At 33.5% G+C, this 14,503-nt stretch overlaps 1 protein-coding gene across 7 annotated transcripts in view; it reads right to left on the bottom strand.

Moving 5' to 3' along the window:
* COL24A1 (collagen type XXIV alpha 1 chain) overlaps window positions 1–14,503 on the bottom strand; it is a 425,611-nt gene that overhangs the window by 211,102 nt on the left and 200,006 nt on the right. For all 7 annotated transcript variants that reach the window (XM_029227745.1, XM_029227744.1, XM_029227743.1 and 4 more), the window contains 4 exons: window positions 11,959–12,012; window positions 10,663–10,707; window positions 6,172–6,225; window positions 2,662–2,706 (listed from right to left, as the gene is read on the bottom strand). In XM_029227745.1, coding sequence (XP_029083578.1) covers window positions 2,662–2,706; window positions 6,172–6,225; window positions 10,663–10,707; window positions 11,959–12,012 — 198 coding nt within the window. The remainder of the gene's footprint in view (window positions 1–2,661; window positions 2,707–6,171; window positions 6,226–10,662; window positions 10,708–11,958; window positions 12,013–14,503) is intronic.

Genomic DNA, 14,503 nt, shown 5'->3' with positions numbered 1-14,503 from the left:
AAATGATTGCAGAAAGTCATCCAAATCTAAGGGTGAGGTGTTGAATCACTCTATGGAAGAGTCTGAGTGTTAGGAATTCTATTAAAATATTCTTGCCTACAAAAAATTCTGTTCCCTTATAATGTCTATCCCTTATAATGTCTGTTCCCTTATAAGGCCTATATACTGATTTTAATTCTGGTCTCTTGACCAATACTGAAAGAGTATATTCTCTTCCCTTTTACAGCTCTTCAAATGCTTTCAGCCTAGAGAATTAAAGACAGAGAGGACTGGCAATTAAGTTGGGATAATTCCAGGTTTATTCATAAAAGAATGCTAGAACGTAGAGGATAATTTCTTTGAAATTAGAGATTTAGGGCACATTTATAGAAATTAATTCTTTGCCTATAGTAAGTAAATGCAAGAGGTATATAGACATGAGATGGGACCACTGTGTTTGGAACTCTCTATCACAAATCGGGTTCTAATTTGTATGAATCTAGAAAGGAACAAAACTGGAGGAGGCTACTAAAAGGGAATTAAATGACCATACAAAAAGTTTGGGAAAAATAAAAACTAGCTATGCAATTACATCTAACCTTAGATATCCCCAAATTACAAGACTGACATCGTGAAGTGCAATCATATTTTCCCATATCTCTTGAGAGTTTTAACAGAACTCTGGATTAGATGAACTATATTTCTAAGTTTCTGAAATTAACACGATAAAATAGAAGTTGGGAATTATCAAGAGTCAAAAATATTCTTCAGGCATTTTATATATCTTAATTAATTCAATATAACCACTAGAGTTTTTTAAAAGCCTTAATCTCCCATCCTTAATGAGGAAGATAGAATCTCAAAGTTGGAAAGGTCCTTTTGTTTCATAACTTATCTGAACCTCTCTATAAAATCTCGGCCAAGTGGCTTTCAGCTAATATTAAAATATCCCCAGCTATGCTAATTAACTTGATGGAAGTGGGGGGATCCTTTCACAGTATATCTATATCTATATCTATATCTATATATATGTGTGTGTATCAAATCATCACATACATTTTAAATATCTTAAATTTTATTTGTCAATTATACCTCAATAAAGCTGGAAAAAAAATCCCCAGCATGGTATAATGCTTTGGATTTTGAGATCTGGATTCTGAGTTTGGAACTATGGGTTTAAATCTTAGTTCAGCTATTGATCAGCTATGTAACTCTGAACAGGTTACTTACTGTGCTTCAGTTTCCTCATTTCAAAAACTGGAGTAACAAAATGTGCCTTTTAAAATTGTTTGAGAATTAAACGAAATTCCACAATATAAAATATCACATAGCATTATGCCTGGCACACAGCGAATGGTCCGTAATTGTTAATTTCCCTCCAATAACAGAAATCTGCTACCTGCCAAAATAGTCCATTTCCTCTTTGGACAGCACCAGTGATGCGTTCCTATACTATGTGGAACCAGTCCAACATTATTAAGCAAATAAAACGTAGAAGTTTGATATGTGTTATTTTAAGAAAAGATGTTCTTCATTGTTATTTTAAGTTTGGCTATAAATTTTAGTTTATATATATTTTTAAGCAATTTGTCACTCAGAAATGGCAGAATTTCATTTCTTTAAATTTTTAAAAATTTGAATGACAGAGAAATACAGATTACATTCATGCTTGATGAGAAACCTTGAATAACTGAATTGATATAAATACTCCATTGAAATTTCCCTTTTGGTTAAAAAAAAGGAAAAAAATATTCATCTTCTAGTGACTCAGGATTAAATGGTATGGCAATAATCTTTTAAGACTAAATGGATCATCTCCCTATTTTTATTAATAATTAGTGACAAAAATTAAGAGTATCAGAAATGTATTGCTGTTTTACTACCAGGCTAGAAAATATATTTAATTATTTAAGCTCACAAAACAATTTTTAAGAAAATTTATTTTTATTTAAGTTGTAAGATAGGTTATAGAAAATTATATTTGCTCATTTAACCTATTAAATAAATATTGTTATTAAACAGTATGACTTTCTTTGTGACAACCCAGCACACTCTGTAGATAAAGTCACTTGCCTTTCATTAATTTAATTCACCACTTTATGTGTTATGTAGGTTCATTTGTTAGAGAATATTGTAGCTGACTTGTCCCATAGAAAAAAAGAAAATTACCCCTAACATACCTGATTCAAATACAACATGAAGCCTCCTACTTCCTCAATAATGTAAATTTAAACAAGCCAAACTTTCGAGGAAAGAAATTATGTTTCCCAATGACTTACCTCATGGTTTACTCCAATCTTTCAAATACAAAGAAAAATATCTTCCACCTATTATAATATTTTATGGTTTGATAATTTGTAGCATTTTAATCATGAAAAACATTACGGTCAAATTTAGTTTGAGATGATCAGAACTAAATGTAAAGACCAAATATTAGATACAAGAATGTTCCTGAGATCACAAATGTAATTTATATTGGATAAAACTATCAGTATCTGTGTTTTCCCTCATTTCTCTTTTGTAGAGTAGGTTTTATTTGTCACATCACCAATGAATTTAAATTTGTAGTGGATAAGTATTTTGTATTCTGAATTTTATAAGCAAAGATCATGCTAACATGATTCCTAAAAATGCTCACAAGATGATTTAAAAGTTGAAGATAAGAGCATAAAATAAGCTTACTGTTTCACCAATCTTCCCAATGTTTCCTTGGTCTCCTACTTCTCCCTGTTAATAAAGAATATAAAGTTGCAAAAATGATTATTTTTCAAACAAGATTACTCTCAATATTGCTCCTGTTTTCATTTTAATGTAATTATCTAGTTATAACCTAGAAAATCACAAAGAAACTTTCAGTTATTCAAAACTCTTGTTACAGTATTTGTATGGAACGTAGTCTTTCCTGTATTTTCATTCAAATACTATTAACTTGTTTTCTTAAATTACATTCTTCTATTTATGACTTTTAATCACTTTTAAAACACTTTTACAAATAAAATTAAAAAAATGAAATATCTACTGAGGTATACTCTATAAATGGCAGAGTGGTAGGCTGCCACTGTAGAAGATACTAAGAAGAATGAAAATAAAGCCCTTGTGCGCAGGAACACTCTCTTTGCTTCATTAGATAAGGTATCTCACAATGCTGAGCAGAACAAGTAGAACAGAACACACACTACAGGTAAGTAGTAAAGGAGTTCCTAGGCGCAGGCACCCTGTGTGCGCGTGCAGCTAGAGCTGGCTTCACTGGAGAAGTAATGCATGTTCATAATCTTAACTGCAGTTCTGCCGTCCCTAAAGCTCTGAAAACCAAAGTTTTTCACAACACATTTAGTGGCAAACTTAACCTAACTTGTGTTTATTTGATAATAATGCTTTTACCTGATCTGAGTGGGGCTACTTATAGTCTTGATATAGATTGATTAATCTGAACATCCTTACATTTCACCATAGAAATATCAATGTGTCTAATTATGGTTGTGCTGTCCCATAGCCTGCTGGCAGTGTTAAGTAAAATACAGTATGTATGTGTGTGTGTGTATATATATATATATATATATATATATATATATTACCTTTTTTAAAATCCAAACATTAATGGTTTCAAATAATAAATTATGAAACTGTATTTGAGTTGGGCCCTGAAGAATAGGTGATTTTTACACTGGTGATGAGAAAGAGCCATTTTTAGTGGTGAGGAATGGCATGAGCAAAGGCTGAACAAAAGTACAGATTAATGAAAGTAGAAGATTAAGTTCAGGGTACCACATATAGTTAATCTGACAGGAATGTACATTTTATTTATACCAGAGATAGGAAATTAAACCATCAACTGCTGCTTAAAAATTATTATATTGCAGTGTGGGGTAGTTAAACTCACTGAACAATACTGTAGCCACTCATGATATGTAGCTACTCAGCATTTGAAATTAACTGGTCTGAACTGAAATGTGATGTAAGAATAATATACACACTATATTTCAAAAACTTTGTATAAAAAATCTCATTAGTAATTTTAATATTGATTACATGTTGAAATGATAATATTCTTATATCTTGGGTTACATAAAATATATTACTGAAGGGCTTCCCTGGTGGCGCAGTGGTTGAGAGTCCGCCTGCCGATGCAGGCGACACGGGTTCGTGCCCCGGTCCGGGAAGATCCCATATGCCGCAGAGCGGCTGGGCCCGTGAGCCATGGCCGCTGAGCCTGCGCGTCCGGAGCCTGTGCTCCGCAACAGGAGAGGCCACAACAGTGAGAGGCCCGTGTACCACAGAAAAATAAAAAAATAAAATAAATAAAATATATATATATAAAATGAAATTAATCTCTCCTATTTTTCACTTTTTTTTTTTTTTTTTTTTTTTTTACTGTGGCTCACATCTGTGATTCGTATTACATACTCTATTGGATGGTGCTGATTTTAAGCACTGAAACCTAATATTCATATAGCTAATCAGTTTGAAATAAACTTTCAAAGACTAAAAATTTTCTTTTCTATTTCTGTACGCATTTAGATAAATAGTAAAGAATAAAACATTGTAGTAGTAGGTTGGAAATCCTAGTTTTTGACTGATAGTTCATTAGACAGCTTTTGTAGAAAATAATGTGGCAGGATTTTACGTATATACATACAAATATATACATAATATGTATGTGTATATATACATATATATAATTAATTTTCTTTTATTTTCTCCTCCTTACCCAACGCCCCTCTCAAATTCCAACTAGGGAGATGGACCCTTTGTGATACCTAGTCTTAAGGGAGGTCTGTGTTAACAGGCAGAAAACAAAAGTTGCTTGCAGATTACCCACATTCATGCTTTAGTTTTCAAAGAGCCTGAATGTAGGAGGTGAGTTGTCTTTGAGGGCAAAAAGATACAGAGAGGAATAATTCCCCAGGCCTAGGGAGAGAATAGAGATCCTAGAGTTCTGTGAAAGGCAGTGATCCTTAACCAACCCCCAAGTGCTCCCCCAGAGTGCCAGGTTCCCCTAAGGAAGTGCCAGGTCCTAGTGAACAGCTATGTAATACACCAAGGAAGAAATTTCAGAGACAAGTATGAGGACTGAACATTAAAGAACTTCCTTCACTTCCTAGGTAACACAGATGCCACCTAGATGCTGGTGTAATTCTAGGGAGAAGGCAGGATGTCAATAATGACTGAGATTGTTCTCCTGCCAGTTTGACTGGATGGTAGCTCACAGGTGGATTTCTTAGAGGTATTTGGCAGTACAGGGATTAAATACAGTAAAGGAGAATTAAGCCTTCTATTTATAAATATCGTGCTTCTATTTTCTGGGAGTTTTTCTATGTAACTTGAGAGTCAGGTACACATACTCTCCCAAGATAATTTCAGCAACAGACATGCTGACACAATAAAAAATATTTTAGCTCATATTTCTTTATTAATTGACCTCAAAAAGTGTTGTTTGTTTTTTTCCTTAGTTTCTATATCACAAAAACGAAGAGTTTAAAATAAATAATGAACTCTAGCTTTAGGAAATTTAGCAATAAATCTGTGATGCAATTCAATTTTTCATTGAATTTTAAATTTGTACAAATCACCAATTCTTATAAGTTACTTTCTTTCAGACCTTAATGCTGTACATATAAAGCCACTGCCTTACTTTATATTTGTTGGTGTTACAAAAAAAATCATACAGTACTTGAAAACAAAGCAAGAAAGTAGGTAACACATTTTTTCAATGTCATACAAGTATGAAGAACACCCAATGATTATGCAGGGTATGTGCTTACTTAGACTTACTGTATATTATTGATTAAAGGACCCAGACTTAGTGAAAGTACACACACACATAAATTTTTTAAGTGAAGTTATAGTAACTTGTAGATTTCTATCCAGTGGAATAGACAGCCCTCAAAGTTATGGTTTATTGTCCTGTATCTGACTACACATCTGAACATTCCTTTACTAAAATGCATATCCAATTACATAGACATAGTTATAGTCATAGATACTTATAGACATATATACAGATATAGATATAAAGACATATAGCATTTCAAATGCTATTCAATATTTGAACAAGTTTTAACACTTGGTTCCTTCAATTAATGAGTTGAATAAAATCTTTGTCATGTGTTTATTTTATATTGTTACGAAAGTCATAACTTTATCTTTTTGAAAATTATACTTTGTAACTGGTAATAAAGTCAGTTGCTTTACCTTCAGGCCTTCTGGTCCTGATTCACCTGCATACCCCTTTGGACCTGGTTTTCCCTAGAAGAGAACAGGAAAAAAAAAAGATATGTTTAATCATTCTCATTTTTGAAAGTTTCCTAATTTATGAAATTCAGACTATCCTACGAGATGAAACACTTCAAAATTATTAGATAAATGCATTTCATCAAACTCATTAGCCATTCATTCTACTATGTTTGACTGTCTACTTGCCATGCACAGCTCTAGGATAAGATAATTTAAAAAAATAAGTAAAATACTTAGTATGTTAGGTAGTGGTAAATTTGAAGAACATCAAATTAAGCAGGAAGGGAGATATAAACTGTTGTGGTAGTTTTGTTAAAATTTTTGGTAAGACTGCCAAAAAAGACCTCACTGAGAGGGTGGCAATTGAGTAAAGACTTTTAAAAAGGCACAAGTTACATGGATATTTGAAGGAAGAGCATTCCAAGCAGAGGTGAAGAGCATGTGTAAAGGCCCTGAGGCAAGAATGTGCCTGTGTGTTGGAGAAACGATGAAGAGTCAATGCAGCTGGAGACAGTAAGAGAGGAGATGAGTAAGAAGGTGAGGGATAAGAAGGGAATGGGGGATATGAAGCCAGGTCATGAAAGGCCTGGCAGGTTACAGTAAGGGCTTTGGTTTTAACTCTCAGTGGCTTTAACTCTTAGCAGGCTTTGAGAAGAGAAGCACCAGGATCTGTGTTTTAACAGGATCACTCTGATGTAAGAGCAGAAGCAGGGAGTCCAAAGAGGAGTCTACTGCAATAATCCAAGTGAGAGACGATAGTGGCATTATCAGGGTGGGAACAGAGGCGGCTGTGAGAAGTGGTAAGATTCTGTATATAGTTTGAAAGCAGAGCTTCCAGGAACTGTTGATGGGTCATGTGTGGAATGTGAAAGAAAGAGAAGAGTCAAGAATGAACTAAAGAATGAGTTCATTCAGCTTTAACCTGACTAAAGGGCCAAATGAAATGAGGTAGACTGTGGGAGAACAGGTTTGAAGGGTAAATTGAAAGCTTAGCTTTGGACATTTCAGTTTGATAATCTTATTAGACATCTAAGTGGAGAGATCTTGTGGTAGTTAATACAAGAGCAGAGCTTAGGGGTAGAAGGTTCTGAACTGAACATACAGTTTTGGAAATCACCAGCATTTTGATGGCATTTAAAGCCATAAGAATGGACCAGCTCATCTAGGCAGTGAGTGTAGATAGCAAAGAGCAGTCCGCAAACCAAGCCCTGGGGTACTCTAAAATTTAGAATTTGAAGAAATGAGGAAAATATGCAAATCTGCTGCCAGAGAACTAGAAGGAAGATAATACAAGTGAAGAAAGCCTTTCCAGGAGGAGAGTGATCTTGTCGAATCTGAGGGATATAAATATTGAGTAATATGAAGACTGAGAAATGATCACTGAATTCAGCAACATGGAGGTCATTAATGACCTTCATAAGATCAACTGTTTCAGAGTGGTGGGGACAAGAATGGTTTCAGTAGATGGGGTGAGGAGAAAAATTGGAAAAAGCATGTAAATCCAATTCTTTTGAGAAGTTTTCCTGAAAAGGGAAGGAGAGAAAAGTAAAACCTGGAAAGAAAACTGGAGTCAATACAAATTTTGTTTTTGTTTTTAAGCCAGAAGAAATAATAGTATGTTTATATGCTGATAGGATTGATCCATTAAAGAGAACAAAATTAAGATGTAGGAGAGAGTGGGGGAAATTGCTGGATCAATGTTCTTCAGTAGGCAAGATGATGTAGTATGTAGTGAATGAGTGGAAGTTTTGACCTTACCTAGAAAAATGGCCTGTTCATCCACTAACAAGAGAGAAGGCACAGTAAATGGCATAGATACAGGGAGGTGGGATTGAAGTGACGGTAGAAACTTGTGAAAGTTCTCTTCTGATTACTTCAATCTTCTCAGGGAACTAAGATGCGAGGTAAAGGGCTAATAGAGGTAAATGGAGTTGAGGAGAAGTATAAAATAATGATTTAAAAATGTGAAAGTAAATGGCTATAGAAATAGAATTCAGAATGTTATCAAAGGGATAATTACAATGTTTTAAGCATGATGAGTAGGGATATGTGGTGATGAGAGAGATAAGGAGTAATGGAATGGCATTAGAATCAATGAATTGAAATTTCTCTTGGGACGGTTGGATTGGGTTACAAGAAAGAAGGCACCAGAAAGAAAGGGGATGATGGTTGGGGAATGAGAAGTTTAAATTTGAAAATGAAGAGGTTGCTCTTACTGGTAATGACAAGGTCAAGGGTTTCACCATAGCAGTAAGTAGCTGAAGAGAGTAGAGGATAAGTTCCCTGAAGGAGAGAAAGCCAATATCCTGGAGTAATCTACAGGAGGTGGTTTCTAATATCAAACAACTGATGTCTGATTATGCAAGATTTGATTAAGGAGATCACTATACCTCAACCAATGTGTTCTAGGAGTAGAAAAAGTGTGTGGGGAGATTGCTAAAAAGAATACTAATTTATAATATCTACTAGGCATTATATATTTGGATTTTATTACTCCTATTCATTAACAAGTACTCGCATATTTTTCTTTCTTAAAATAAAATAAAGCAAAACAAAACAACCCTCTGGCTCTCATTCTGTTTTGACTACTTACAAAAACTTCAGCAACTTAAAATTATATTTAGGACTTCCACCCAAAAAAGTTGTTCTAATTTTGGTCTCTGCCTTGCTTGAAATTGTCTAGTGGTTCCCTACCAAGCACAAAATAGAGCACAGGATAAAAAAAATTATCCTATTATTGTTAAATATCAATTGCTCTCTAAACAATTTGCAGATATAAAAGAAGAAATGTAGTTAAGAGTCTAAATCATTACAGGACTTTGATATTTACAAAATAATTAATAGTACATTTTATTCACACTGTCTGGAAAAAGCCTTAGCAGGAATATTTCTTTCATCTTTAATAATGTAATACTCAGGCACTGCAGTATATTAAGAAATAGTTATACATCATTATCTACATTATGGAAAGAATCTCACTGGTATCAGGCATTGGCATATTTATAATCTCTTTGAAATCAAGCGATTCAGAGCATCAGTAATGGAGCCATCGCTTTTGGTCCTGTTTAAGTTCTGTCATATTATGGTTATCTTGAGCATGTTATGCTTAAGCATATAATATTAAAGCCTTATTTTTTTAAATCTAAAAATGCAGTCAATTTCTTGCAGGGTTGGTTTCAGATTAGGGATGATTCCTGTGACAAACTTAGAGCAACACTAGGCCTAAATTAATATTCAACCAATAGTAGCAACAATTAATAACAAATATTATGACCAAGTAGGCAAGAGGTGAACATGGTTTTCCTGTTTTCTATGGAAGTAAATTTTAAATAAGGCCAATTATGCTGGAGCACAAATAACAATGGTCTTTCCATTATATAACTCACCTCACAAAAAATGAAAAAAAAATAACAAAAACAACTCTTCTTTTTCTTTCAATAAGAGAGTGGCAGTATATGTGCTAGTTAGGTAAAGGTGCAAAAGAAAGAATTACTGTCTCTTTAAATGTAAAAATACTGTAAGAACCTGTACAATATGATGTTCTCAAGTAAAGAGTGAGATGTATTTCATGTGAGTCTAATAATGCCTCTTAAAATGTGTTGCACACAACTTAATTACTTCATGATATTGTAAACTTTTGTCATGCATCCCCAAATTCTTTTTTTTTTTTTAACATCTTTATTGGGGTATAATTGCTTTACAATGGTGTGTTAGTTTCTGCTTTATAACAAAGTGAATCAGTTATACATATACATATGTTCCCATATCTCTTACGTCCCCCTCCCTCCCACCTTCCCTATCCCACCCCTCCAGGCGGTCACAAAGCACCGAGCCGATATCCCTGTGCCATGCGGCTGCTTCCCACTAGCTATCTACCTTACTACGTTTGTTAGTGTGTATATGCCCATGACTCTCTCTCGCCCTGTCACAGCTTACCCTTCCCCCTCCCCATATCCTCAAGTCCGTTCTCCAGTAGGTCCCAAATTCTTAAAAAATTCATTTTCAGAACTTGAAAATATGAAATTCATGTATTACCACAGAATATTATCGGAAAAAAAAAGTTGGACAGAAAATACGTCTTATTTGCTTTCCATAATTTTACTGACAAACTCAGAAAACAGAAATTTCCAAAATATTACTAAAATGGTTAATGTATTTAGCTTCATATTACATTTTGAGAAACTTTATAAATAAATTGTACAAATTACTAAGACCGTAAGACTGAAGGAACTGAAGGAATAAGTAAATATGTAACAGGCATAATATCGTTTAAAATATCCCTGGAAAATTTTAGTTATAGGTCTATTTTATTTGGGGGGATTGTATGGCTATAGTTTGTTATAATCTTGGCTCTTTGCTATAACTTAAAATTTGGTGCCATTAAAAAACATTTACAAAACAGTTGCTTTAAGAGAAGCATGCTTTGAAAATTATTTATATGATACCTACTCTTGGCCCCAGTTCTCCAAAGGATCCAATTAGTCCTTCTTCTCCCTTAAAAAAGAAGATCAGAACATGTCATGGCCTGATAATAAGTATTTAAAAATGTAAACCTTATTCCATTTATCCTGAAATCTGAAGCTCTTTCTGAGATATAATGAAAATAATACTGTGATTTTCTTGTATTTTAGAACTATATCACCCCATAATGTTTAAATTTTTTGTGTGACAACCTCATATCTACATTAAGGGGGATATGTATCATACTACTGGGTTATTTTTCAATTGGTAGATAAGTTAAATATAGAAAATTGAGGGCAGCTAAGAGTGAAAGTGATTAGGGTATCACAAAAATCAGGATTAGGAATCACTGAGATTGTGAATTATGGACAGCCTTTACCTTCTTGGTCTCAATATCTCTGACATAGAGAGAAACTCAAGTTCTTAATAGATGGAAATCAATACACATTGGTATATTAAAAAATTATTGGTACAGAACATGTTTGCTCTTGGCACATTCTGATACTTAATTCATTCAGCAAATATGTTTTTGAGTCTCAGTTCTGTCTTAAGCCTTAGAGATAAAGGTATATCAGATCTTACTCAAATGGAGCTTAATATCTAGAGTTTCTTTTTTTTTTTTTTTTTTTAGAGTTTCTTTTTGTCTAATTTACAGATCCAATATTTTCGGGATCAAATCAGTTATAATGTCATAAAATATAAAATTTTGTGCATTCTTCTAAGGATTAAATGCTGTATGGGTGGATAGAGAATAGAAAAACTTAAATAATTTTTATACTTTTTCTCTAAGAGAATTAAAAAGTAATAAATGTGTTTATTCTATTTATTGACATATTTTCTAAACATACTGATTTTTTACCTTTAAATAAATAGTTCATATTTACCACATCTGAACATTTACAGACCTCTTTAGAAATCATATATTCTATTTTATTTATTTTAAAACATTTTGCTCAGTCCATAATTCAATTGAAATATAATATATGGGTTAGAAATATAGACACAAATGTTAAATATAAATTCTGGTACATATAAGTGAGATTCTAGGCTCAGATTCTTCGGACATTCCATGGACACCACTACATAAATCACTTAATGAATTCAGAACATTAAAATGATTCCAAATTCCATTCCATAACTGTGAATATAAAATGGTAACTTGAAATCCTCGATGGCAAAAATTGTCCATACTAATGCAAAGTTTTCTTTGAGCAAAAACTGAAGTCCCACAAAAAATAAAAAAGGAAAATCTGAATTAAAAAGTTGCTTAAAGGAACTTCATACCTGAGTTCCTTTGAGACCAGGAGGTCCAGGAGGCCCTCTATTTCCAATGAGTCCCTGTAAAGCAATATAAGGACACACAATAAAATTTTTAGCTCAATTAATACATTTTCAATAGGCATTAATCTCAGATGTGCAATACTATTTGGTACCACTCATTTCCCATTAGGAAGTTATCAAAATGGGATGGGAGGATAGATAAGCAGAAAACTGCCTGCCATCCAAAAAGTTGGAAAATATATGATAAACTTACTTTTAAACAGTATGTTAATGTTCACATAATCTGCTCTGTATGGAGACACCTTTTCATAAAAAGTACTCCTAAATTTAAAGCAATAGGCCCAATTGTTAATCTGATACTAGTACAATAAAAAGATAATAGAGTGTCCACAAAGTCTGAAAACAGATGGAGAAGATATATAGTGTTTTAATATCTGTTAAGAGACTAGCAAAGTCTGGAACACATTATTCATATGAAATGTTCAACTTACTTCCTTTCTTGATGCAGGCTAGTGAAAAGAGAGGAAAATTTGCAGAAGAAAGTAACAATCTGAACATGATTAGGAATTTCAAGGTTAAAAGAAAACTTTTGTTAATCTAAATGCATGTTGTTAAAAATCAAATACTCTATTTTTTTAATTTACTTTTTTTTGGCTGTGCCACGCAGCATGTGGGACCTTAGTTCCCTGACTAGGGATCGAACCTGCACCCCCTACAGTGGAAGTGCAGTGTCCTAACCACTAGACCGCCAGGGAAGTCCTCAAATGCTCTTTGAATAACAATTCATCCAAGTAACTAAAACAAAAATCTTCCTATTTCAGAAAACACTGTATATCATCTCTTCAACATGGCAACATTTTTCATTTTGTTCTGTTCCCCTAACTATGCAATGTGTCAAAGTTTTAAGTAAATCTCTTTTAAAAACTACCTTTGCATTATTGCTTTTAGTAAGTCTATAACCATTAAATGGTTTTATCTCATTTTTAACTGTAACAAATAACTATGCCAAGTAGCAGTTCTACCCAGGTGACTGATCTTTAGTTTGGAATGGAGCAGAGTGACAAAACTGCATGAGAATCTTTCCTTCATGATATATCTTGGTCTATCATTGCTGTGTTCTAACACAATCAAAAAATGAAAAACATCATCGGTTTAAAAGTCTGTAATATATTATCACAGGCTTATTCTGTACATAAGCACCATTCAAGAAACTGCAACAGTTTAGGCAATAACCTAGAAGTTTTGCACAGTTTCTTACTTTTAATAGGAAGAGATGGATTATTGAAATGAGCGTATACTGTTCTATGCAAGTCCAACATATATTCATCTTTTTTCAGGCAAAAGCATCCTAATGTTCCTTAAGGAAACAGTCTTTCCCCATGTGGTTTGAGGGGAGATGACTCTACCCCTGACTAAATTTAAGGGTGGACATGTGACAGGGACCTAAGTCAGCATATTCTACATCCCTAGAAGCAGTGGTTGGTTCAGTAATGAGCCAGAAACCCAAGTTAGTCCAACTAAAGAAAATTTTGGACTACAGTGGAACAACTGGGAAGACAGAATAGCATTAAGGATGATGTAAACCTAAACAGAAGGGAACTATGAAGGGGAGAGGACCTGAGAATGAAATCAATGAATTAACAAATGGAGTGATTGGGTTCTTACGATATTTTTGGGGGTCCTGAGTATAGTTGTGTTTGAATTCCTAAACTTCTCACATATTTATACAATCATATTTTAGTTGAGTTTCCATTACTTACAACTGAAAGAATCCTAACGGATACAATGACTTCTAAATCTTAATATCCAAAATGCTCTTGTAGAACTCTAAGTAATAGGTTTTTAAATGTTTAGACTGAAGGTCAGAATCAGAATGCTGTGATATTTAAATTCCACCACAGGATAGCTAATGTTTAGTTATTTAATTCATGTGTTCATTCATTTTTTTCATCTGACATTTTATTAATTTTCTACTATGTGTAAGGCCCAGTAAAAAGTACAACATGAGGCCTGGAGTATACAAATATAAATAAGACACAGTCCCTGTTCTCAATGAATTCATAATTTATTATGGGAGAAGGCAATTTAAAATAAAAATCAGAATACGAGTTGTAACAGAAATAGAAGTATAAGCAAAGTGAAAAGGGGGACTTAGATGAAGAAGCAAAATCTTTTCTGGGAGGATCAGAAATTTTGTAACATGTGAAAATAATTTTGTATTGAATTATGATAGGTTAATAAAACATGTAGTTAAAAATAAGAACACACCAAAAACTTATCAACAATTGCAAGGTCTCAAAAGCCATTGATAAAGGTACAGTTTTAGTTTGGAGCATATGTTTAAGAAACTGGCTTAGCTCCATACCCAGGGTGTAACCAGAAGAGGGGTGAGTTATCTAAGAGAACTAGATTCTGCTATTCCCTCACTGCAGCTATTTACCCTAGGGAAGTGGTACCCTGACTAAAAACCAAAAATAACCCTTTCAGGGAGGCAAATAAGCCCAGGTTCCTTTTTCCTTTCTCTTCCAAGACTACTTTATAATCTTAA

The sequence above is a fragment of the Monodon monoceros genome, unplaced genomic scaffold (genome assembly GCF_005190385.1).
Source record: "Monodon monoceros isolate NGI ecotype Baffin Bay Population unplaced genomic scaffold, NGI_Narwhal_1 Super_Scaffold_18, whole genome shotgun sequence".
NCBI classification, from domain to species: Eukaryota; Metazoa; Chordata; class Mammalia; order Artiodactyla; family Monodontidae; genus Monodon; species Monodon monoceros.
Note: the sequence above shows the minus strand (reverse complement) of the source record. Positions and strands in the feature narration are given on the sequence as shown.